At 41.1% G+C, this 25,130-nt stretch overlaps 1 protein-coding gene across 1 annotated transcript in view; it reads left to right on the top strand.

Moving 5' to 3' along the window:
• Positions 1 to 24,601, top strand: part of LOC112454046 — an 86,497-nt gene extending 61,896 nt beyond the window's left edge. The window contains exons 4-6 of the mRNA XM_025015225.1: positions 21,951 to 22,135; positions 22,356 to 22,487; positions 22,956 to 24,601. Coding sequence (XP_024870993.1) covers positions 21,951 to 22,135; positions 22,356 to 22,487; positions 22,956 to 23,100 — 462 coding nt within the window. The 3' untranslated portion in view covers positions 23,101 to 24,601. The remainder of the gene's footprint in view (positions 1 to 21,950; positions 22,136 to 22,355; positions 22,488 to 22,955) is intronic.
• Positions 24,602 to 25,130: the final 529 nt, after the last annotated feature.

The raw sequence follows: 25,130 nt of genomic DNA on the forward strand, positions 1-25,130 counted from the left end.
TTCTTCGAAATCGGGCTCGCTCTTTGAGGATGAAACGCCGTTCATTACTCAAACTTTTACGCGAATGCATGATGATTGCCCCTTCCGCGATTAGCCGGCCTTTTCCACAAATTGCTCGTCTCAAGGGAACCTGTCGCCGCAACCGACCGGGCTGATAAAAATCTGCAGTAGCATTGCAAAATACATAATCGTCGTCGAGCGAAACACGTTGACGAGAACGTCAGATCGATTCCGACGATAGAACATCGTTAAGATAATTTTTCCCATTTGTGGGGAAATGTTTTTTTGTCGTAAAGGGATTAGAATTCCGGGAAAAAAATAAAAGAACAAAATGTCATTGTGCGCATGACCGGTTGTCATTCTTTGCCTCACGCAAGACACAACGTTATGCAAATGAGCGACGCGCAGAGATCAGTTAATTTATAGCGACGTTTACCATAAAATTACTCACTTGTCACCGTATAATAATGTCTGCATCTGCTTGCTATGCACGCCTCTTGGATTTTTTGTTTTTATTTCTATTGGCGGCGATTTCTCGAGCGAATCGAGACGTGAATCCGGAAACTTTTCTTTCATATAAGTCTCTATGTGTATCGATCATATGCGAAAAGAAATTGTACACACGAGGGACGTCACGTAACGATTACGTAAGCTGCTGAAAAAATATTTGTGTCAAAATAATTTAAATTACGACTTCAAAATTTTCCATAAATTTGGACAATGATAATGAGTGTTTTCCGTGCTAAAAAATATTTGACAAAAACATGTGTGCATTGAATTATGCATCGACATTGCATAATTATTTCTCTAATTAATGTCCACGTTAATTAATTAGAGGATATAATGTAATGCGGCTTAATTACACGCGCATCATCTCGAGTTGCTAAAAATTGGCTTCAGATGATTAATCACACTCGTCACGAAGGATATCGCTCGCGATAATTTGTTCGTCAAGAAAGTGGATCAAGGAGCACTCGCGTTCGCGTAACGTTCGGCTTGACAGGTTAATGCTCATAGATACCAGCGAAGAATGTAGTCCACTTTGAAATGATAGATGTTCCACGAATGGAATATGGCGCCAATATATTTGCATACTTGTGCTATTTCACCCACGCAATTTGTGGAAATGGGCGATATTGTTTGCGTTTGAGAAATAGCGAGTAAGAGCGAACAGTCCTTTTAATTGAATCCAATTAAATTTATTTCATTTCATTTACTTAATTTTAAATTATACAAAAAATTTTGTCATAAATAATAATAAAAAAAATGCTTGCCAATATGAGAATCGATTTGGAGACAGCGTTATGAAAAAAAATTGTACGTCTTAATTTATATTTTATATAACAATTAAGATCACCGACAGACGCATAGCGACAGAATGTCATTAACTTTCGAGGACGATTCATTGACCCTGAAGATGCGACTGTGCACGAAGAGGTGGAATATCGGACTCGGGTTATCTTATCTCGACGTTGAACGCAATGTTTAAAATCAGCAGCGAAAGTTTACCAGCTGCGTGGCGCAATTTAAAAGAGTGACGCTGCTGAATAGGGACAATAGCCGCGCGTCGTGACACTAAACAAAAATACTATCAGGAATAATACGTGTTGACGCGAACGCCGGACTTCGAATAGTTCGAATGCAAAACGAAAGTCACGAATCATTCAGGGCTCGATCGTTTCGATTGTCCACGATTGTTTGCATTTTGGCGTATCGTCTGATAACAGCCGCTATCGTCGAGTTTGAAATTTCTATATGTGTCTAACGTACAAAAGCACTGTCAACGTTATCTAACTCACAAACACAATGTAGTTGTTCGTTACACCGGATCATCGTCCTCATACCTGATTGATAGAAAGCTCGCTCAATTAACCTCGAACCTATTCCGATCAAACGATGATCAATGGAATCACCGATTGGAACCGATCGCCTCGATAGATCTTTCTCAGGGTCGTTAACATGGGCACGTAGGAAGGCGAAATGCGATTCACACCTTGCCAGACGGCAGTGACGATTTGTTACAGTCAATTAATGGTACTTTATTCCCCCTGCCCGCAGAGGTTGTCATTGTTACTTGGTGCGTAAAGCAAATGGTGAATCACGCAGTCAAGTGTCAATAACGTAAACATAACGGTACGTAGCACCCAGCCATTATGCAAATGGTTTACGATGATGGAAAAACTCGAATTTCGCAATTTAATTGGTGGGTCAACAGGAGTATCAGCGTTACATGGACATCGGTGTGGCAACGTATTACAAGGCATCATTTTCTAGTTACGTCACAGCGATTAGATTCGATAGTATAAGAATACTCTCGCCTCAGCGACGTCACAATAAGCAACATAAAACGGAGAAGGTCGTGTGGCAAAGGAATATGGAGGGGTTGTCGACGGCCACATTGTTCTAAATTTTGCAATCAATGACCTGTGATCCGGCCGACTGGTCGGTCCGGCCAACGCCTACGCCGACTTTATCCAACGGCGCTCTTCTTCCTTTTTCCACTACCGATTCCTCGGAACTCGCGCGAGCTTGTCGTGGTGCCAGATACATAATGGCTGGAAACGCCCACACTTTTGCCCCACACTTACAGTATCCTCTCGAGACACACGTACGCACATACGTGCAGCCTGCTTTGCATTTTACTGCGCTCAAACTTGGTTCTCGAACTACGCGGACTCGGGAAAAGAGAATAGTCTTGTTTAACTTCGGCAAATGTCAAGAATAATCATGCATACCGCGCTAGCGGTGTATTTTTCAAAGAGAAGAGAAGAGATTATCGTCAGTTTGCGATTCGAGTTGCGATTTTAAACTCTTAGTTTATCATCTTTTGAAAATGTTAGATTGACATGCGTATATACTTTTGCCGACGATGAGTGTCATCTCGATTACCATCAAAGGATGTACATAATTTCTATGTAAACAGGTATGACGGGACTTCAGTGTGTGACAAGACAAGAAGTGCGCGCGTCTCTCTGAAGCGCGCGCATCGGGTTTCCCGGAATTTATATTTTTTTCCTGCAGCCTCCGCACGGTGCACGGTTAACTTTTGCCAATGGGAAAGGACGAGTCACGAATACAGGGTTCGAGGATAACGGAATTATGGAATCATCGGTAGCACGATCATCGCGATGGTCTCTGTTGCGCTTGCGGACATTCTACTTTAAATTATAGTTCACGTTCTTCGTCCCTATCTTGATAAGATAGAAAACTGACGCTTAACTCACGCTTTGTATTGACCACTACTTGATAACGTAAATGTTAGCAAAAAGCCAGTAAATTTCTTCCTTTACAAAAAAAATTTTATAAAGTAAAGAAGATATGTGAATTATTTCATAATAAATTCCCTAAAGGTGCCTTTTCACGTTAACGCTCGATGCTCATTTTCAGCAAGTAAAAATCTTCAAAAATAATATCTTTTATTTATATATTGTATCCATAAAATATTATTACTTGAAGATATTACTTGAAAATAATTAATATTTTACGTATTTCGAAGTCTTATGTTTGATTGTATTGGGACGATTAAAAAACGAAACCACCACGTTCACCTTGTTGACGCTCATTTTCAGCGTCACATGAATTGGCACCTTAACTCTTTAAAATATATAAAAGATTTAAAATAATTATTTCAAATGTTTTTTTACGATCTGAATGCTGCCTTAAATCCGAGATGAGTTGGGAAACGCTTCTCCGATTTTCAAGGGATCGCACGTATCTTATCGAACATCATCAATAACTCAGCTTCGGCAATTTATCTGCCGAATAACGAACAAGCCTGATGTATCGTTCCGTGCTGAGGGACAATCCGGATTGTGGGCGAGCTCAGCACTGTCGTCACCGAGCGAGCGGGACCCAGGACGAAAGAGAGATTCAATTGCGCGTACAGTTAGCGCACGTGGGCAATAATAACGCCGCGAATAAATGTCGACGCCCCCTTCAAGTCCCTTTTGCCATAATCTCCCTTCGCGTACACATTGGGCCGTGCCCATTCGACCTCCGAGCCTCCTCCTCGCCACTCACTCATGAGCCACGAAGGGCAGCACTTTTTTCCCGCACGATCCATTGTTGCGAAGAAAAAATGGAGGTCTGAAATGAGGTCAGCCGCTTGCACATTGGCGAACCAGGAATACGACTAGCCGATAGGTAATGCCGGTCGCGACATTTCACAATGATCAGGATCGTTTGTCTTGCGAGGGCACGTGAGAAATTACGACGTGAGATTTTTCCTGCGCGCACACACTTGGCGACATCATGATTAGAAAGTAAAATCGAACGTGTAGAGATTTATTATCCGTCATTTAGCCACTTGTGACGAGCTGTCATTGAAATAAATTAAATGACAAACAGAATAATATATGGAGGGGTAAAAGCCATAGTGGTGTAAGTCAAATTTTTTAAGATATTGACTTATGTGCATAGATGCAATCTATACAATATATAAATTGCATCTATGTACACGAGTCAATATTTTAAAAATTTTGACATCACTATGGCTTTTACCCCTCCATATATTTATAATATATTACTGTTCACCTTTTTTCCTATTCCCTATATAATAATCGTCAAGCGTGCTATATATAATTATTTAGCAATACAATTTAGCCTATTTATCAATGTTACATCAATTTTCAAAATCAGTATCAACTGACTCGCGTTGTCGCACTCCTAACAACTTCGCAGGAAATAAATGTTATTTTCATTATGTGGCTTGATCGCCGATCATTATTATATACTTCCTCGGTTTCTTGAATCGTCTTTTCTTCGCCTCTCACGTCCATTCAATTTCACTTATGCCACTTAACTCGCGCGCGCGTCACCACACTCACCTGTCTCGTTTATTAAGCCACTCGGTTTCGCGCGCATACACGATCGCATGTGATTTATCATCCGTGTATCCTTTTGTTGCTATCTTACCTTTACATTTTATCGTGTCTCGTCGCATGGAGATTCGATAATTCCATGACAAAAGCACAGCGGTAAATTCGAGCTCACCGATGTACCGAGCTTAGCAATGTCATAAATTCTTCGACTCGATTAAGCAAAAGGGGAGGGGGCCATTAAGTGCTGGCAACGTGAAATTAATTAGATTTACTTTCTAAGCACGATGGAGACCCGGATCGTTAAAAGAAATTCACTGATATCACTGGAATTTGCGGAACGACTCATCGATTAGCGTGAATAGGATTTCGAAGTAAGTTAAGTGGACTCGTTATCGAGCAATTAGTGAGCGGTCTGTTTCATGCTCCGTGCATGAGATTGTGTTCCTAGATTTGTTTTATCATCATATAAGCTACTGAGCGGAACGATGAAGACAATTTCGCTAATCCGTACTTTCTGACGCATATGTAGTAAAACATTCTTTAAACTAGATATTAAAACATAAATCACTTCAAAATAAAAATCAAAGCAAATTCTCACATCTCGTAAAAATTGAATCAGGAAAATCTCTGCTACATTTAAACTACTTCGAGTAAAATAATACAGGAAATAGAAATTTGTGCTGCAGATACAGCCGCTCAATATGATAACGGTTCGCTGAATCGGAAGCGAACAGTCAGCCTAACGTTACGTCGCATTCTAAGCTTCACGCGCTCATCCTCTAGAATACTCTAGCTAGACAATCCGGCGCGGTCCTGAAAGCTGACGTGCCCCGAGGGCAACGTTAAACATCTTCGCGCCACGGGACGTCAAGCGCGAGGATCCACCGATGAAAAATGCGGTAATGGGCGCAGTGTAACTATATTTTGCAACCGCGCCAGTTTCCACGCTTAACCCTTCCGCTGTCTTTCAGCCCTTGAGCCTTGAGAAACTCGAAAAGGCGGTGATCGAGAACTCGGTCTGAAGTATCGTTCACATCGTGACGGTTTCATTAACTTTAACCATAGTTTAAATCTTCAAAGCCGACGCTTTGCTAATTTTCAAAATTAAAATAAAAAAGAGAGAAGAGCGAGTTGCACTGCTCCTCAATTATAGCAAACGTTAATTGACGTTCGTAAGAGGTAAGGGTTGCGAGGACGAGCATCGAACCTCCATGTGAACGGTACCTGAGGACTGGCTTAAGCATGAAATAAGAAATAACTCGACGTTATCAGACGTTTAATCTCCGCTCTCCCGTGCGGCTGCGTCTTTTTACGCCGCCCGCGGAACACGCGGCTGCGGAAATTGGAGGCGGACGAAGACGCCGCGCCGGCCGAGAAGACCGCGAAGTGACGACTGAAGAATGGAGCAATATGCAGCACGCGCGCTGGAAATGCAGTTATAGCTGAGGATCTCTAGGATATCCGATCGTTATCGCGGTTTATTACGGAATGTTTTGATTATCGCGGACGAAGCCCGCTGCTGCACGCTTCATTCTCTTACATGAGAAGGGTTAACGAGAGTGTCATCATCGTAAATGCAGGCGCGAAGTAACGGCGCGAGACGTCGGTTAAATTCCCACAGCGCGTCCTTACGCAAATGAAGTTCCTCTTTTAATTTTATTTGCGTACGTTCCAGAAGCGAAGCAGACGAAGCAAAGCAACAGGAAACGATTCGTTTATGTCTATTTTTTTTACCCTAACGGCAATGCTGGAACGTTAAAATAGTCCATCCACACGCGTTTACGAGATTACTTGGAAATTTGGCAATTTATGCCACGCTGTCTCGAGGATATCGCAGCGAAGCGTCGCGATGATATATCTCACATCCGCGTAAAAGCGCACAAAAGATATTAAATCGTTAACATTCAGATCAAGATGCGTTAGATCGGATTACGAGCGCATTTTACGATCGTCGTGCACTCGTGGCGTTACAAACGCGGTACGGTTAAATTCGCGCGCGATGCGTTCATCGTCCAGGCGCGTTTAACATGCCACGCGATCGTGATCCTCATGATCTTTCTCTCTCCTCCTATATAAGGCCATACGACTTCTCACCTCGCGACAGGACCGCGAAGATTAACGAGCGCGGCGACGCCGAGAGAGACGATCCGCTCGCCGATCCGGCCGGTCGGTCACAGCAACCGGGCGATGCACGCGTGATAGATCACCACGTTTAACAATGTGGATGAATATCGTGATGCGCGCGGACGGTTACGCAATGATCGATGACACGAACTGATAGCGCGACGTGTTTATCCACGAGCGGACGTGCACTTTTTACTCGCAGGTGACGGGTATCTGTGTTAACAGCGCTTTGTTCAATTGATCGTGACAATCGGTTAACAATATACTGAATACTCGCGCGAGAACATCGATTGAACTCCTATTATTTACGATATCATTACAATTGCATAATCGAGTGTATAATCAATCCCTGATAATTCTTATACAGAAATTATTTGTAGATCAACACTATAGATATTCAATTTAGCAAAATTCTTTTTTAATTAAGTGTTATTAGTCTGTTCCTATTATAGTTACATTTCTATTAAAAATAAAAATAAATTTTAAAGATTATGGATCTGACAAAAACTTACTTATGTATAGGTATATCATCTTTTAAAGCCGCGGTTGCAAATTTCTCAGCAAATTAACTAATTCAGCGGGAATAAATTTATCGTAAGCTTCCTTTTAGAGAACGAAATAATTAGATACAACCATAAAGTAAGCCATAAATACAGTATTCCTGTCGCGAACACGACAACGGTGCAAGATTATGCGAAGGGTTGGTTGACGCAGGAGCGCATCTTTATGCAGTCCATACAAGACAATGAGGCCATTGTCGCTCGTCCAAGGTACGAAGTTGACCGGAAACTCATTGTTCCCGTCTCATATTTCAAACGATCGGGCCCGTCTGGCGGGATTCCGACGCCGCTAATATTAACACCGTGTTACTAGCCGACCGAAGAAGATCGAGTCGGCTACTTTCTAAGTGAAGTACCTACTCTTGAGGATGCACGCGTGTCTGCCGCGTTCGCGAGAGAGGTCCTTGGAAGAGGGTATTTATAACCAAACTTGTAAGTGGTTCTTTCTGAAATTCTTACAACCTCTCGAAATTGTTCGCCGCTCTTCTCGTGATTCACAACGCGAGAGGTTCACCACTCGCTCATAATAGAAATTAAAATTTTGAGAATTTTAATAAGATTATGGTATTAATAAATAGTTTATGAGGAAACAACATAGGTACAAGAAGGGCTACGTTTTCTAAAAGATGCTGCAATCAAGACACGAAAGACGAGCATGCCCTCGCTGAGCGGGCGAGCGAACGCGGAGGCGAGCGCGGCAGTTCAACATAAATCTTCCGGGTCGTACCGATTAATTACTGCAGGAAGCAGGGCCCTGTAATTAGATCCCTCTTGATACGGTGCGCGGCCATCTCGCACGGACAGTCTTCGACCCGACAGGCTCGTCTTCGCCGAGGAGAAGACGCCACGTCGGGAAAAAATCTACGAGCGAAAGACGATCGGGGGGGTCGTTTCCGTTATAGCGGATTATCGATCGCCATATATCCGATCAATTAATGTTGCTTTAACCTTTCACTAATTGTAAGAGCAATTCAGCTCCATTTTTTCCCGCTTAATCCTTGTTTACGGTCTTCGTGCATCTCGTCACGATCTTTTACATTCGTATGGACCATGATAATTAAGCCTCTCCTTTCCCGCGGCAATTATTTTCGATACTTAGCGGCGACTACTCAGCGATAATTTCTGGACATGCGAATCTTGTCCGCTTCGTGAACTTCCGAAAGAACCTTTCACGGTGAAACCACATAACTTATTCTTTCAGGCTTTTCGGTTACCGATTACAACGTCGTTACACGATTTACGAGAGAAAATATAGTTTAACAAGGACTCTAATTAAATCCATGAGTCGAATTGATTTTGTTTCTACTTTAAATCCGCAAAATGTTTTACGTCCACCAGCGTAAATACATAGATAAAAATGTACACTTGCATAAAAAATTGCTTAAAAAAGACACAGTTAAATTTATTTATGTCTTAATACAATATCGTTCTCGTGTCAACAATTTTTATATTCAAATCATACATTTTGTCTAACTTTATAACATATAACAAATTTATATGTTATACATATATAACAAATTTATACCTATATAACGTATAAAAAAATTACAATACGCGGTGTGCATTAACGTGAGCAATAGCATATTGATTTACGTTGTATTCGGTTGCTTGAAATGAATGGATGATGAAATTAATAAATTGCGCAATTAATAATCGATTATTAGCCTGGAATTGAGATTGATTACACCATGCATAGACGTACCCATTGCTCGATGGCTCTAAAATGCTCACGCTTAATAGAACCATTTGCAATTAGACGGGCGTATAAATGAACCGTATCGGAGGGGGGAGATCCAATTATCTCGCGTTCGTGCGAATGTATATTCCTGCCGGGCATCGCGGCCCAGTCGCATAAATACACGCAAAAGTCCCGCCGCGCGGATAATAGAGAGCTCGAAACCGTTTTCCCGTGCAAACGTGCCGGTGCCGACGGCATGCTATCGGTTAAGTCGAAACGTGAAAAACACTCGTGAGAAAGTAACAGCCGTGGTGCATCGTGGGCGTTCATGTATACATATATAAAACGGATTTATCGTTCCGCGCAAATTCGCGGAAACCGTGATCAATCTCGTCCAAATCGATCCCGCGCAAAGGATCCCAGGCCCGCCGAGTTTCACCTGTAAACCATCACCTGTAACCCTCAGGCACGATAAACGCTCGTAAACTTTTCATCGTAATCTCGGAGGTGGATCCGTGATATTAAGCTGACTTCATCCGCCGTCCGTTGGTATTAAAGTAGATTTATCGACGGTACGCGGCGCGGCACCCGATTCAGCTACTTTAAAACCCGCTCGTATAGCTACTAATCCGCCGAAAGTTAATGCGCGGCCTCCGTGTACGCACGCCTACTTCAATACCACCGTGAAAGATGATACCGATGGAACATTACGTCGATGGAATATCGGATCGGCGGCCGGGGAAAAAATCTTGTAGAAAATGAGGAAGTGAAATAAACCTGAAGAGCTAACCATCGGTAAATGGAGACAAAAAAAATTATAATTATTATTTAAATATACGAGACTAGTTTTCAAAGCCAAGCGAGCGAGATCCTAGAGACAACGAGGCAAATGAACGTAATAGGGAAGTTAGTAATCCTTGCGACATAAATTGGAAACCTAAGCCAAGATTAGTTAGCTGTCAAACAGCCCATAGACCACGCTTTAATGTGTAAAGTCGAACGACACTCATGGCGATGCACTCTGCGTCGAATTTACATCAGTATTTAATTTTTCCGGCGCTTTGACTCACAGATGAGACACACGGAAGAGATTCCCCGACACTTTTTGACATCGAAAGTAATTCTACGTGATATCTGTATGACATTCGAAACATCGTAGTATACCCCTGACCGAACATGCTAAATCGCTCATAAATTACAGCGAAGCTACCGATGAATAAGTTATGCGACTCTGTTAGAGAACAGTTAGGGAACGACACTCAAACAACTTCCTTCTTCGGGTCTTAATTTCTCATCTCATTGACCCTCGGCCGAACGATCGCCGGCCACACTCTCTACACGCGCAACACCGATTTATTCCGATCCATTCACTAAGAGGACCATCGATCGGAGGCTGTTTCTTCGCCGGTTCCGTTCTCTCTTTCGTCTCCCCGTTTCTCCGCCTTCAATCTTTGTGAATCTTATGCGGAACGACGCAAGAACTGGTTCCGCTGCCGACACACGTCGATTGACTTTTAAATCCGCAACTCCACGTGTCGGCATTATCGATTTCGGAGACAAGTTGGTCGATCGAACGGAATTGCGAAACGTAATCGCAAGGTAATTCCCCAGAGCTATCTGTTACATGCTTGCGTTTCTTCCCATCTTCTCGTTTGCGTTCCTTTTTAACCTGAAGCTGTGCGATGGTGTCTATACTTAAGTCATTCCATGAAATGCCTTGCAGGCCAAATATCGTATCATTTCACTTAATTAATATCATGCTCTAAACCGTGGTACAGAGTGAACCGCGAAACACAAGATTAATAACTGGATGCTACTATAATATATTATACGTGTTGGATTTTTATTGAACATTCGCATCAGCAACCGGCGGATGTCAGAGGTAATCTACTTCTTTCACTTCCTCTCACCGGACCCTCGTGATTCTTCAACCAGTTCCTCACGCGGCGAGCACGCCAATCGACTTTGAAGTCGCGAAGCGTCGATAGACGATCGGGGTCGAGAGATCGAGCGACTCGTCTCCCCGGAATCTCTCTACCCCTCTCGCGGAGTAAAACGCGAACGCGCGCGGGGTCGTCGTTAATTTCCACGTTTTTTATCGGACGGCCGGCTGACGTTACACGTGCGCACGGTTGTGTATCGCATCGCATCGCATCGCATCGCCGCTGCATCATGCGCGTCCGGCCGCACATTCCGCGCCGGGCACGAGAGCAAAAAGGGTGAAATGCTCCCGCGCTTAGCTTCCTCTCGCCGTGCGTTGCACGCATCCTGATCAACGGCGGAGAAACTTTACGACATTCCACGGCCGCTCGTGCCATGCCGCCGAGATGAATTTAACCGGCTGCATTATAATGCGCTATGGTAATCAAGCGAGCGGCCAACCTGATTTCATATTATTGCTCACGTCTGATTACCTATCCTATGCGATCGTAAGAATGCGTTTAACGTTACGGCTCCAGATGCAGCGACATGGAAAATTAGTCTTCTCGAAAATGTACGACTCTTTTTGAAGACAAATCTTAACTGCATTGATGGATTCTGTATAACAGGATCCAGAGTGCCAAATGCAATTTCTTGTCATTTTATTCCAACGCGCTACAAATATTCTCGCCTCTCTTACGCATTTATGCTTCAGATTGCATTTAAAGGAGCTTAATAGATTCTTATATATACCTTCGTTTTATTTTTTCTTCCAAATAAAATAAAAAATTTTTCAAAAGCTGCTAAAGCACACACGCCTGCTTAACGTGTCGATAGCACGTACGCCACCGGCAACGGAGGAGCAAACCGGTCGGCCTTATAACGTTAATTAATACGCGCCGCAGAACTACAGAACCGGCATGACTCGGACCGATCGTTATCCGGCGCGAGACGCGGGAAGTTGGTATCGTTAATCAATATTCCAGGAACTTCCATTGGGACTGAACTGTTGTTTCGAACACACAAACGAACGTATCATCGGAAAAAAGTTACCCAAGCGGTCGACGATGTTAGCGTGTAACGTAAACGTTAGCGATAACGAGGAATGCTATATTTGTTAAAAATATTCACGTGGAGACAGATATCGCCGTGCATTTTAGAGCATTTAATCTATTCTTTGAATGACCACAAGCGCGGTGACGTTGCACACCGTACATTTGTCGCATCAATTCGTATTACATATCAATTAAAAGCAGATTATTTTAATGACACGATACTTCTGAGAGGAAAATTGCATTTGATCCTTGTAATCGCAACGCTTGGAATGCAAGATCGACAAGGTCAATAACATCTACCGACACCCTGATAACACGGCACGACATTTATCAAACGAATAGGCATCGCGGAACTTGATAGAAACCTGTACTTAACGGCGCGGGGAGGACCCGCTCTCATTGACAGAGAGCCATTTAGCTGCCACCGCATCTCCGCAATTTCGCCGGCGGCTCTGCGAATCTGGTTCAGAACAGGTTGAACGCGAACCGCGCTGACCCAGACGCACCCGTTGATTTACGACGGTCTTATCGCGGAACCACCGAAATTACCGGAGTTACGTACGACCCACGTCGCTGTGCAGCTTAAGTCAATGAAGACGTTCGGGGATGCGATAAATTTCTGAAAAAAAAAATACCCTGTGCCTTCACGTAGCGCAATTGCAATTAATTACGTCGAGCTTTTTCGCCGTCTCTCGGACGAAATTATGCGTATTTACAGAGCGAGCTTGATTTACTTAAGTAATTGGGTAAGATATCGATCTCTATCGATAGACATTAGCATCGGAGACGGGAACGTCGAAGCTTATCCCGATGCTCGATCGCGTATAAACTCGATTTTCCATCCACGTGGCAATTAGAAATCGACGCGCGGTGTCTGATTCCGATAGCCGCCATAGCTAATTTCCGTGTAATCTCCTCGCTGAAGGGGGACCTCAGCGTTACAGTAACGCGATAAAGATCTCGATCGTCGATGTAGGAACGCCCACCAATAATCACATGCAAATCGGTCTAGCACTTGCCGAGCGCGTGCCCGTGAAAATCCAGCATACGCAAAGCACTCGAACACGTGTATTTTTTTATGACAAATGCAGAAATAGAAATCAATATCAAAAGAAAATTTATATCGTTTTATAAATTAAAAAATTTATAAAACAAAAAAAATATAAACATCGTTTCACCGCTGAAGCGGAGGCATCGGAAAGTTTTTCAAATAAAATAACGATGCGAGATCGGGAGATATATAAATCTGTAGGAAGTTTCTAACTTTGAGCTCCGAAAGAGAAGGCGGAGATGAAGAAAGTGCTGATAAATGCGAACGAGACTCAACGTAAGATGATATCGCTCAGAGACACCATGTATCAAAGATCGAGACTGGTTGACGGACATTGGATACACCGTATCTTTCGTCTCCCATCTGCCCCATGAAACAGCAATCCTATACTAGCGAGCGAAAACCGATTTGCATTCTGAGTTCCTGTACGTTAATAAAAATTATGCTAACGAAGCACATCCGCGGACAAACTACGCAAATTAACTCGAGTTTAGCTTGATTTTTTTATACGTCGTTCGAGAAACAGACACAAATGTTTTTTCAGATATCTACCAATTAAAAAGGATAATATGACTTATGCAACCATTTCCTCTAACGGCTCGTATTTTCTTGAACAAACTTACGTGCGGTAATGGCACTTTAACGAATTAATGTTCCCGAACCATCTTTAAGAACTGTGAACGTCTTGATTCTTTCTCTCTCTCAGAAACGGACCTCCCTGCTCCGAGAATATTGTATGTTAATTACGCGCAAGCGTGAGCAGCACAAAGCCACATTGTAATCCCGGGTACTCACGCGCGTCTTTTTCCCAACGCCGACCGTGTGGGTGCGATGACGAAGCGACCCGTCTTTTAATTACCGTCGGACGCTGGGATTGCTGGGAATTAATTATTGTTGCCGGGGGGGCAGCCGAATCAGTTTGCCTACCCGAACGAGTCGATTAATCGAGGATTCATTACGTTTTTCGGGGGGGGGGGGAGATTTTATTTTAACCGCCAGATGTTTTGTACGAAACCGTTGCACGACCTACCGGTGTATTAATTACATCCGTAATATCGAACATTAAATATTATTCGAAAATAAATCCGTAAAAATCGTCATCGTAAAACGCTCACTTAAAAAACGTTGAAATATATCTTTTTACTTAAATGTATGTATAAAAAAGTTTTCGTGTGTACATTAATATGTCCATTTAATATCATTTATAACATACTATATCAGGGCACTAAAGCGAAGAAGTCTGTCGACGTTGTTTAGTCTGCACTTTTTAAAATGTAACAATCCTTTGCGATACTCGAGACATCTGATAACTTTGTGTATGGGAACAGTCATGCGATATGTGGCGTCTGCTCGATAGACACTTCTATTACAATGACACAAGTCTTCGACTAGCAAACGGTGCTTAACGGGATTCGAGTCAACGTTCTCCCCGGCAAGATTTACAGTGTATGAAGTAATATCGTTGTAGGCAGTAGTCGTGAAAAATATTATCCGTTGCGAAATAGTATGGAAAGTGGCATAAGTAGTATGTAAGCATAACGTTCACGGTTTATTTTGCTCTCGTGATGCGATTATCCCGCTAATTTTCGCGCGCCGGGCTCTTCTAACATTTGATGAAACCGTCGATTCGCGAAAAGGTCGCTCTCGAGTAAAGCGAGGTCTAGAAAGGTCTCGGAAGATTATACCTGTGAAGGCGTCTTCCCGTATCTTAACGCGCGTGCCTATGCGTGTGATTGAGATTTTAATCGATGGAATAGGTGGAAAAGAGATAAACAAATACCTCTTACGCCAATCTCTATAAAAAAATATAGATCTTATGTGAAGTAAAAATATTTTTAATTCACATAAATATATACAAAATATAAATAAACATTTTCATCGTCCATAAGATACGAACATCAGAAAGAAATTTAGAAAAAGTTTTATATAATTAAAAAAACGGCAGAGTTTTACTTATTACATTTTTATTTTATTTCTCTCTCTCTTTCTCTCTCTCTCTCTCTCTCTCTCTCTCTCTCTCTCTCTCTCTCTCCCTATTTTTTCTTCTTTTCTCTATTTATCTAATAATAAGTAATGAAATTTGAAAACTCAATCAATTATAATACGCATTTATTAAAATATTGCTCAAATCACATTATTAATATATTATCTCTTCTCATGGTTTCTAATTAAGATTTCGGAAAAGCTTGTCTGTATGTAGAGTACTCGTTAAAATATGCCAGTATATTGATACATAATAAGCTCTCTATTTCATGAACTTTGTACGTATGTGCATTTTTGTATGCATAATAATCGACATATAATTATATATATTTTGGGACTAAATATAACTTTAATCTTTTTTTTTCCTCGCCCATTATCCATTGTAATAAATTTATGGAACTCTACGTTCTGTTCTATATTTTACGTTAACTTCAGACATACATTTACGCATTTCTTATGTATATATGCAATACAATTTTCATAGATCCATTACTCCTAGTTAAATATGTAATTCATCACTCACCGAAACGATGCGCAACGACGGAGGTGAACTAAGTTGGACTACGCTAAACCCTGCGTTGTGAACTGTAAAACACAAATAATATCTAAATTATAACACCTAATGTTTCAACAAATAACTGAAACGCGCATAAAATAATTATAATTTAATTGCAAGTAACAAATAGGATAATAATTAATTACTCACCCCATGGTTGCTCCGCCATTGCCCGATGCCTCCCAGCGTCGCTTCCTTTCATTATCAGTTTCCTTCGTTTTTGACACACACATACACAACACTCATGAAATCACAATTGTGCGATACTTTGCACACGTTAACTGCGCATCGTACACACTTTATTACGCACTGTATTATCGTGACAATAGAGAAAAATATATACGCAAACGCAAAAAAAATTGATATGAGCTACGATATCTGCAAAGTTTAGCAAATTAGTGCAACTAATAAATTTTGAACAACGATAGACAAAATTACCGACATACAATTGCTGAATTTTGTTTTGATGCTATATGTGATGCGATGTAATTAATGGATCGCGCGATCGATTGTTCCAAAATATCCAATCTAGATTCAGTATTACATTTGGTAACACGCATTTAGAAAATTCGAATAAATCTCCCAATACATTCGCATATAAACGCCCGATATACCACGGATTTCTGTTATTTAAATTGTTCGAACTGATATATGTATTTTATGCCCCCCGATTGTCTTTTATATTGTATGTCCTCGGTTTGAAAATTACGGTTTAAAACTAGAGAAAATTCCAAAGCACGGCGCGAGATGATTCAAATCAAATTGTCAAAGGCATATAACTATTACCCATAAACCGCAATTGAATTCATAATCTCTAAGTCCTTATCGCTTCGGTATAATATTTTCAATAAATCACGAATAAATTGCGCGAGATAATCTATTTCAATACACCTTGATATGCTTCATTATTAATTATGGAGGTGATTAGTCAGACTGCACTGATTATTCGCATCAGGAAATAATTGCGTTTTGAAAGATAACGATACGGAGCGCCTCGCGCCACTACCTGCTTGCTCGAGCATTGTTATGCGTCGTCTACAATGGCAGCAGGAGTCTACAGTAAGATATAAGCAGTAAGTTATTGACTAATGGGATTTTTACAATTCAAGAATAATCGACTGTGGTTGGTCAGTAGCTTACTGCTTACGTCTTACTGCATACTCCTGCTGCTATTGTAGACGACCCTTTACGATTAGTGCGGCGATCTTTCGTACACAAAGCGCGTAGCTATGCCTCGCCGTACGTCGTAAAAAGTAAACACCAAGGCTACGTGTCAACCGATTTTGAATATATAACGCTTTATAACTGTATTTTAAACTGAATATGCGTTGTTCTTAGGATTTAAAGTCAATTTTGACAAATGGGTTATCATAATGAGCTAACTTACTAAAGTTAACGTTTATTCGTTAAAAAATGAAATTCATCTTCTTTCAATCGAAAAAATTATTATGTAAAATAATATATTATTACTATTTTGTGACGAATTTTTACATCCGTAAAGACATGTGATTATGGGATTTTATAAAAGACGTCTTATAAGTTAGCGGAACAAAATGAGCAAAACCAATTCTAATTAATATTTTTTTTGTTACTCATTTGTTGCTAAAAAGTTGTCAAAGAAAAACGGTTCCGCTAACTGGCTAACTTTTATAAGTTTATGAAAGTAAGAACTTTTCTTTATAACTTAATTCTTTTCTAATAAATCAAGAAAATAAAATTTAGTTGTCGCAGCGCATGACATATGTAGAGGACTTGTTTTTTCCTGATTCATTAAAATTGTACAATTTTATTCTTCTCAAGACATAAACATTTGAAAGAAATTAATAATAACAATGACTTGCAATATATAATTGCCATTTTCCGATCACAAAAATAAACTGTGGTCTTCAAATTTATATTTGCTAACTCTTTAATGTCAGATTCTATTAATTCTTTTCAAATGGATTTATTATTTATTATTGAAATTCTCACGAATTCTACTTTTACATAAATACTTAAAAAAAAGGAATAAATAATGTGCATGTAATTTTTAAAATCAGTTATAGCTTATTAATTGATTACCTACAAATCAAAGAAAGCAAAATTTGCTATAAATAGTAAAAATCAATATCGTTTGAAATTTATTAGTGAATTAATAAAAACAAACAAATAAATAAATAATAAATTGATACGTGTGTGTGTGTCCGCACAAATTCTGTATTCAAAAACTATTTACATTTAAAAATTTTTATATTAGAATTTTTGATTTATTATTTAATCTCGAGATTGCCACATAAAAGTATTACGTAAAAAGTATTATGAGGTACATGTCACAATAAAAATAAAATAAAATAAAATTTTATAATGCATGGAATAATCAGGACTATTTTTCTTAAATAACGAAACGGATCGATGAAGAATTTTGCGAATGCGGTCGTCGATGGCTGGATACACGTAAAAAAAAAACGGAGCATGGAATACGGAATATTCGTCTGAGAGACGACGTGCCTTCGACACGGTTCACCGATCTCTCTCGAGACCGGCGTGCACGTGATTTCGTGCCGGGTTCCTGTGTTTCATTCACGAACGAACGCCCGGAGCGAGATACGGCGAATGTTAATGAGGCGACTCCGGTCAGCTGCTCCGATCCCGCGAGAGGGATAATCCTCGTGGAAATTAAATTCCGGAATTCCCGTGTATCCACGGTACTGACTCACGGCGAGAGCCTTCGAAGAACACCCTCTTGCCCATCTCTGTGGCGCATTATGGAAATCGTCCGCCTCTCGGAACGTTCCGCTTCCTACGCTCGATGCTACAATTATATGGCGCGATCGTCATAACTGTATGCGCGAAAGACTATGGTATTAAGAAACGCAAAGTAAAATATGTTTCGCAGCAACATCCTGTAAGTTGTCTTATAATTCTCGGCCGATAATAAATATCATATTGTCAGCATATCGTGTAATTTTCATCGATCTTGTCGCAATTCGTTGCCGCAAATTACTCCGTGTCACTTCCAGAGCTTAACGAACATAAGCGAGGAATGATCGAATACTATTCACGCTGCGCGAAACGCGCACAATCGCCATCGGCGACAACTCCTTAAGCTGACTTTATACTATGGGCGTGGAGTCGTATAAGCGCACTAGCTGCACACCCCATAAACATACCTACGCTATATTCCACGCCGTCGCACTTCCCGACAAAAATTCTGTAACACGAGACCGATGGAGAACCTCGTGCCACGCTACTACCTTTCTACTGACTAGATGCATCCCTTTAGGAGATGCATTCTGTCCGAGTATTGATGTTGAGTGCACGCAAAGAGAGAAGCATGAAACACGCAATGAACGTTTGATCCGATTAAGGAACAAATAGCAATATAAATGTTAATAATTTTCTGATAATATCACAGTTATCAAAACACGATATTTAAAGAAGCAAATTTAAGGAGAAATCGTGAAGCAAATTCATATTATTTAAGATAACTATATTGACGAAATAATCTAGAATGTTTTTCGTGCAATTGCAGCGAACAGTAAGAATATAATATCAAGCAATTCCGAAAGAGCGAGTGCACTCGCATGCATTCCCCGCAGGACGTCCCACGGCACTGTGGGACATGAAATTTATGACCACGATCCCTCGGCCAGGCAATCCGTCAGAGACGATCGCGAATCTCAATCCTCGTGTACCGACTTGACGGAGCTCGTCTCGGAGAGAGACGGAGAACGCCCCGTGGATGCAGCTTGTATTACAGAGGGTCAGCGAGATCCGCACACTTTATCAAGACAGGAAAAAAAGAGTTCCACGCGATTCTTCGGCACAATTTGTCGTATACAGATTCGTATCCCGTTTCATAGGACTTTATGATACATTATTTAGACTGCTCTCGATCGAAAGCGCGTCGATCTTTTCAATCGGACTAATTCGACTTTTGTTTGTGATAGAATTTGTTTTATGGAACTCAAGATGTGCGACAAAAGTAATAATTAATCGTCGATGTGTGGCTGATAAGTAGGATTATATCGCCTCCGGCCTGTTCTGCCGCGCCGCCTTGAAAGACACCGCGAGAAACGGCTGTCGCAATCCTGCCTTCTTAATGACATCGCGAGAAACGATTGTCGCAATCGTATAAACCCTCGTGCTATACCCCACGTAGCGAAAGGGCATTAATTGAGCGGCGCGCAACGTCGTGATTACGCGCGACTGCGGAATCGAATAAATAGAATCTTAACCGTGACTGATTGCCTGACACCGTCAACCGGACACACAATCGTAGCATGTCGTTCCGCTTCGCTCATTGTCATCGATCTCGGTGATTGAGTACCCTACCATCGAGTACCGCGACCCATTTAACGGGAGTATTTTTGTGCTAGTCCGTTATGCACGCCCTATATAAAGAAGTCTCGCGTAACAAGATTAAATTTTTTTATTAGTTTTACTTTAAGTCTCACATGTGATTCGCAAGAAGAGAGATCGTCTCGGAAGATATCTCTATACGAGATAAAAAGTTCGAGGAACTGCCTTCGTGGTAACGTAAGTACTTCTGAGCTACGAAACGAAATCGTTGGTACTTTCCCTGCAGTTTTGCGACTCTCTGCTATCTCCGATGCAGAAACACCGTGCATTCTTCGCACGTCGCGTAATACGCATAATACGAAACGACGCGCGGCACTATACGAATGCAAAAGTTGGATTTTTAATGCACCCTCGCGCTTCTGCGTTCTGCAGCGTGTCGCAGCAAACAGGAATTTCGATTTTTTTAAACGCGTAATATAATGTACATAGTCGATCGTTTTTTCTTCGAGTAATACATGGTGGATTGCAAGCTTTCTATTGCACATGATGCGCATCGATCAACCCGTTGCCAAATGTTTGGCACAGAAATGGTGGTGTAATTACGAGCGCGACGTGCTTCATTTGCGATGTGACGCGTGTCGCAGAGAATTTCTCTCGCAGGTGATGATTTTCTAACTTTCAATTAACCTCTTTCAATTAACCGAATTCTTATTCCTGGCGCGACGATTCGATCGAATTCGCCTCACATTTTAACGAGAGGGGAGAAAATCGATCGCCAATCTCATCTATTTTTCCATGGAAGATATAAGTAGTGAGAAAAACGATAATAGATGTCCGTCAAGAACGTCCAATGGTGAAATTAAGTCTATTAAATTCTTATTTATAAGATGTCCCAGAAAGCGTGACTATATAATATTTTAGGATAGGAATAAAATTTTTAAATGAGACTAAGGAATTAGTCGTCAAGAAGACTGACATATATGCCGTGAAACTGTTGGCCGGATGTTCGACGTAATATCGAGCGTTCGCCTATTTATATCGAACGTCAATTCCACGTCAATTATTGGGACGACGACCGATCGAATCGCGTCAGATGCGAGCGGAAATCGGTACGTGCGAGCAGTGATGCAGAGCAATTAAAGCCGATTAAAGGCTGGCTAAATGCGGCCCGACGATAGCTTCTGCGCCGGCAGCGTGTCAGTCGGTAAAACGGCTAGTTTGTTGTACGGCGGAGGGCACACAAAAGTGAGCCGGGTTAATTGAAGCCAATTAGAACCGGGTCGGGCGTGTACGAGTCGATAGTCTGGGTTTTTAAACATAATGTTATGCAGTCGGTAGCCTCGTTGCTCTCATTAGTCCCGCCGTCGCGTTGTGACTAGAATGTTCGCTTGTTATGTCCAAAGGTTCACTTGCATATTTACAATCCGTGTTGATTGTTCGACACGTAAATATCATTAAAAAGTTTGTGAAAAATGCGATGTAGAATATCGCATAACTATAGTTGTTGTTTTCTGGAGAGCCTTAAATGACTTAAAGAGCTCTAAAGGAAGAACGACAGTTCCGCGATACCGTGTATAGCTATAAGGAAAGGAGGAAGCTGGATTAGCTTCTTGTGTGTATACCGTGTAACATTATTTACAAAGTTGCTTACGCGTATCATGCGCGAATTTAAATCGACAATATTATATATGGCTACATCGCGAAGCCACCGCGTAACCATTTTCCGCACTGCGGCGTAAGTAAATATTTAACGAATAAATAAATGACGGTGTAGAAGAACGGTATATAGAAGAATATCTACCAACGAGCTTTTCGAACGTGCTTTTCGACTCTCTCGCGCATAATGTATCGACATTGGCTATGCGTATCGCGCACGCATTCTAACATTCTCGTATAAATGTTTATTCCTGATTTTATTGCAGACCACGAGCGTGGGTGGTGGCAGCGTAGTGGAGAAGCTATCGTTCTACAATCACACGGAATGTGAATGCAAGGAGAGGTCCGAGTACGACACGACGAACGAGAAACCCGCGGACCAGAGAGTCTATCGGCACTATCAGTCTTCATCGCCCCCTCAAAATATGAAAAAACCGCCGGCGAGAAAACCGTAAGTTCGCGAAAGAGCATCTTTAACAATCCGCAACTATTGTCGATAGAACATAAAATATCGAAACTATTTTATTTAAACCCATTCATTTATATTGTACTCGTATTTTAACGTAATATTTTTAAACAGAGAAACGGTTCAGAAAATTTCTCACTATCCTATAATTGTTGCTAAAAATTGAACTCGTTAATCCAATAATTATTTAAGAAATTTACTTCAGATGCCGTTGCCCATCGGAATTCACGCCGAGGATCACCCCGGAAGGAATTTGCCAGTGTAACTGCTACGAGAGCAACGAAAATTGTATAAAGACCAAACGTGGAAAGGTATTCTTCTCCCTTGCGGACAGAATGTGAGTATATGTCTACCTGCAATTTTGCGATACTTTGCATACTTCGTATGCCGAAAAATATTTAGTACGCGTGCATGAACTTAAAAGTGCGACGGTAAAATATCGTGGCACCTACATACTAATCACCGCGGCATTTGCAAGATAAAATAATGTGAACTCCGTTTGTATACCATAGGTACCGTAAAATTTCAATATAATCGCTTTGCGGGACTTTCAAGTCCAATTTAGCTTCAACTGTACTTTGTCAAACATTTACACATTGTAACGAATACGTTTGCTCTAGTAATCTCGTTGTTCCAAAAATTTCGATCGAATAAAAACTGATTTCTCAGCTAAAAACTAATAATGTAATTCTGCACATGAAAAGTACTCCGATATTCGTATAACGATTATTTAAAAATGTAAAGAAACGTTTCGACCGACCGACCAGCTCCAATCTGTGTCATATCTAACTTTTTTGGCTTACAGATGCATTCAGAACAACGAATGCGCAATGCCTAACTGCGAGTTCGGCGAGTACATGAAGTGGCAAGGCAAGTGTCCGCGGAAGAGGGACACTTTCGACGCGATGACGAACTACCGCACGAATCTGAATCATCGATTCAGAAGCTAAACGGGCCGCGGTAGACGGCAACGGATAGCGAAGAGAACGAGGATGACAATCGCGATAAAATGCGATTCTAGTGCCAATGAAGACGGAGAGCACGCGACGAAGCGCACGAGAAACCGACGGTGCCATTTTCTTCTATGTTCTTTTAAATGTCTTCGTCAGAGAGAGAGACTCGCTATATGTACATACATGTACGCGTATGTTATATGTATAAAAATGTACGTCGTTATTTAGGCACGCGTATGTATCGTCGTCGCTTCCTTTCTTTTTCTTGCCGCGATCGGCGAGGATACGAAGTGATAACGGTCGTCGATTTTTCAGTACCGGTGATCGTCTCGCGGGGACAGTAATATAGTATTTCGATGTTTAATTGATGAGGTATAATTTTATAGCGCTCGATGTTCAGCAGCGGTTCTCTCCATCGCGAGAGAGAGAATAAGTAAGTTGATATTCAATCGTAAGATTTCGAGTCGTTAAGATAAGAAGATAAGATTTTATGTTAACTGAAACGATTTCTCTATAGGATAGAACGATATATATAAATTAACGATTGCATTAGAAAATTATCAGTGATGAGATAAAGTGCTTCTAATAATAATCTTCGTGGAGAAAAGAGTGACTGTCTATTGAGCAAGAATCTCGACGGCAAAAGAAACTCGCCGAATAAAATCGCGCGGCGAGCCACCGAAATTGTGCACGTAGATCTGACATGAGAAGGTGCGATAACGTCTCTAAGTTAATTAATGATAATTTTATACGATAACCGATACCTCGGGTGTCATAGATTTTACGCTGAGAAGAAGACCTCGGACGTGAGCCTAGTCTGAGATCCTGTTTCCGTTCTGCGCGAGAGAGCTCTCGGTTCGTTGGATCACGCGTGGATGATCGAATTTGGCGAGCTGAATTCCCCGATGGTTGCACCCCCTCCCCTCTCCATAGTTTTCATTTCTTCAATTAAACTATACGCAACGTAATTATATGACTAATATGCTTATTATGATGAATGAATAAGAAATACCAAAGCACGCGAAACACGGACACGAGCGATCGCGCAGACTCGAAACAGATCGTTAATGTAGCCCCAATTTGTATGTTACACGATTACAGAATATCTCTATTGTATTTAATCGAGCATTGATGTACGCCCCCCTCCCCCACGTTCGTTAATTTAATATTTAATCGATAGAGAGAGAGAGAGAGAGAGAGAGAGAGAGAGAGAGAGAGAGAGATTGGGCGCTCTGTTCTTACACCTTCACGCAGGTGATGTAACACACGTGAGTGGCCTATCCACGCGCTGCGAACTGCGCGTTTGTAACTTTGTATTTTTTATGTTATTAATAAAACAGCAAAATCACAAAGAACTAAGTACGGTAGACCAATTGTGTGCGTCGAAACGTAAATGCGTGCTTGGACTATGCGATTGTCTGCGAATACCGCCGCTTTTCTTTACTACGTGACTATAATATAATCTAGAGAATATAAAATATAATACTGTACGATTTCACTTCTTATCTCATTCTCCCTCTTCCAATCTCAAAAAATAGTCTCAATTCTCAAAAAATGGTCTCCTATAATTTAATATCTTTATACAGTCTACAATATAAAAACATATCTTATGTTAAACTAATATATAAATACCTCGCGGTTTTTGCAATTAAGCTTTTTAAAACCTATTTATAAAATCTATTTATGAATATCACTCTTACTCGTAAATCTTTTTAGATGGAATCTTCCATCTCGCATTTAACGAAAAGTCAAGCGAAATATCGCCCGGGGATGAAAGGATAACACGCGTTTTTTATTGTTCAAAAGGGATCGCAGAAACCGCTTAGACTTTTTCGACGTAAGGAATTAAAAATCGCGGGTGGACTGCGTGTCTCAACGTTACATTCTTCAGTCCAAATCGGAGAAGCGTTTCTCCATCGTACGCTTCGCGCGCGCGCAAGTGTATTTCTACACTTTTATTTATATTACATTTGCTTATATATATTATATAAATATATATTATATCATGTATTATATATATTGCATAT

Source organism: Temnothorax curvispinosus, unplaced genomic scaffold (assembly GCF_003070985.1).
Source record: "Temnothorax curvispinosus isolate PA1 unplaced genomic scaffold, ASM307098v1 QBEX01004775.1, whole genome shotgun sequence".
NCBI lineage: Eukaryota > Metazoa > Arthropoda > Insecta > Hymenoptera > Formicidae > Temnothorax > Temnothorax curvispinosus.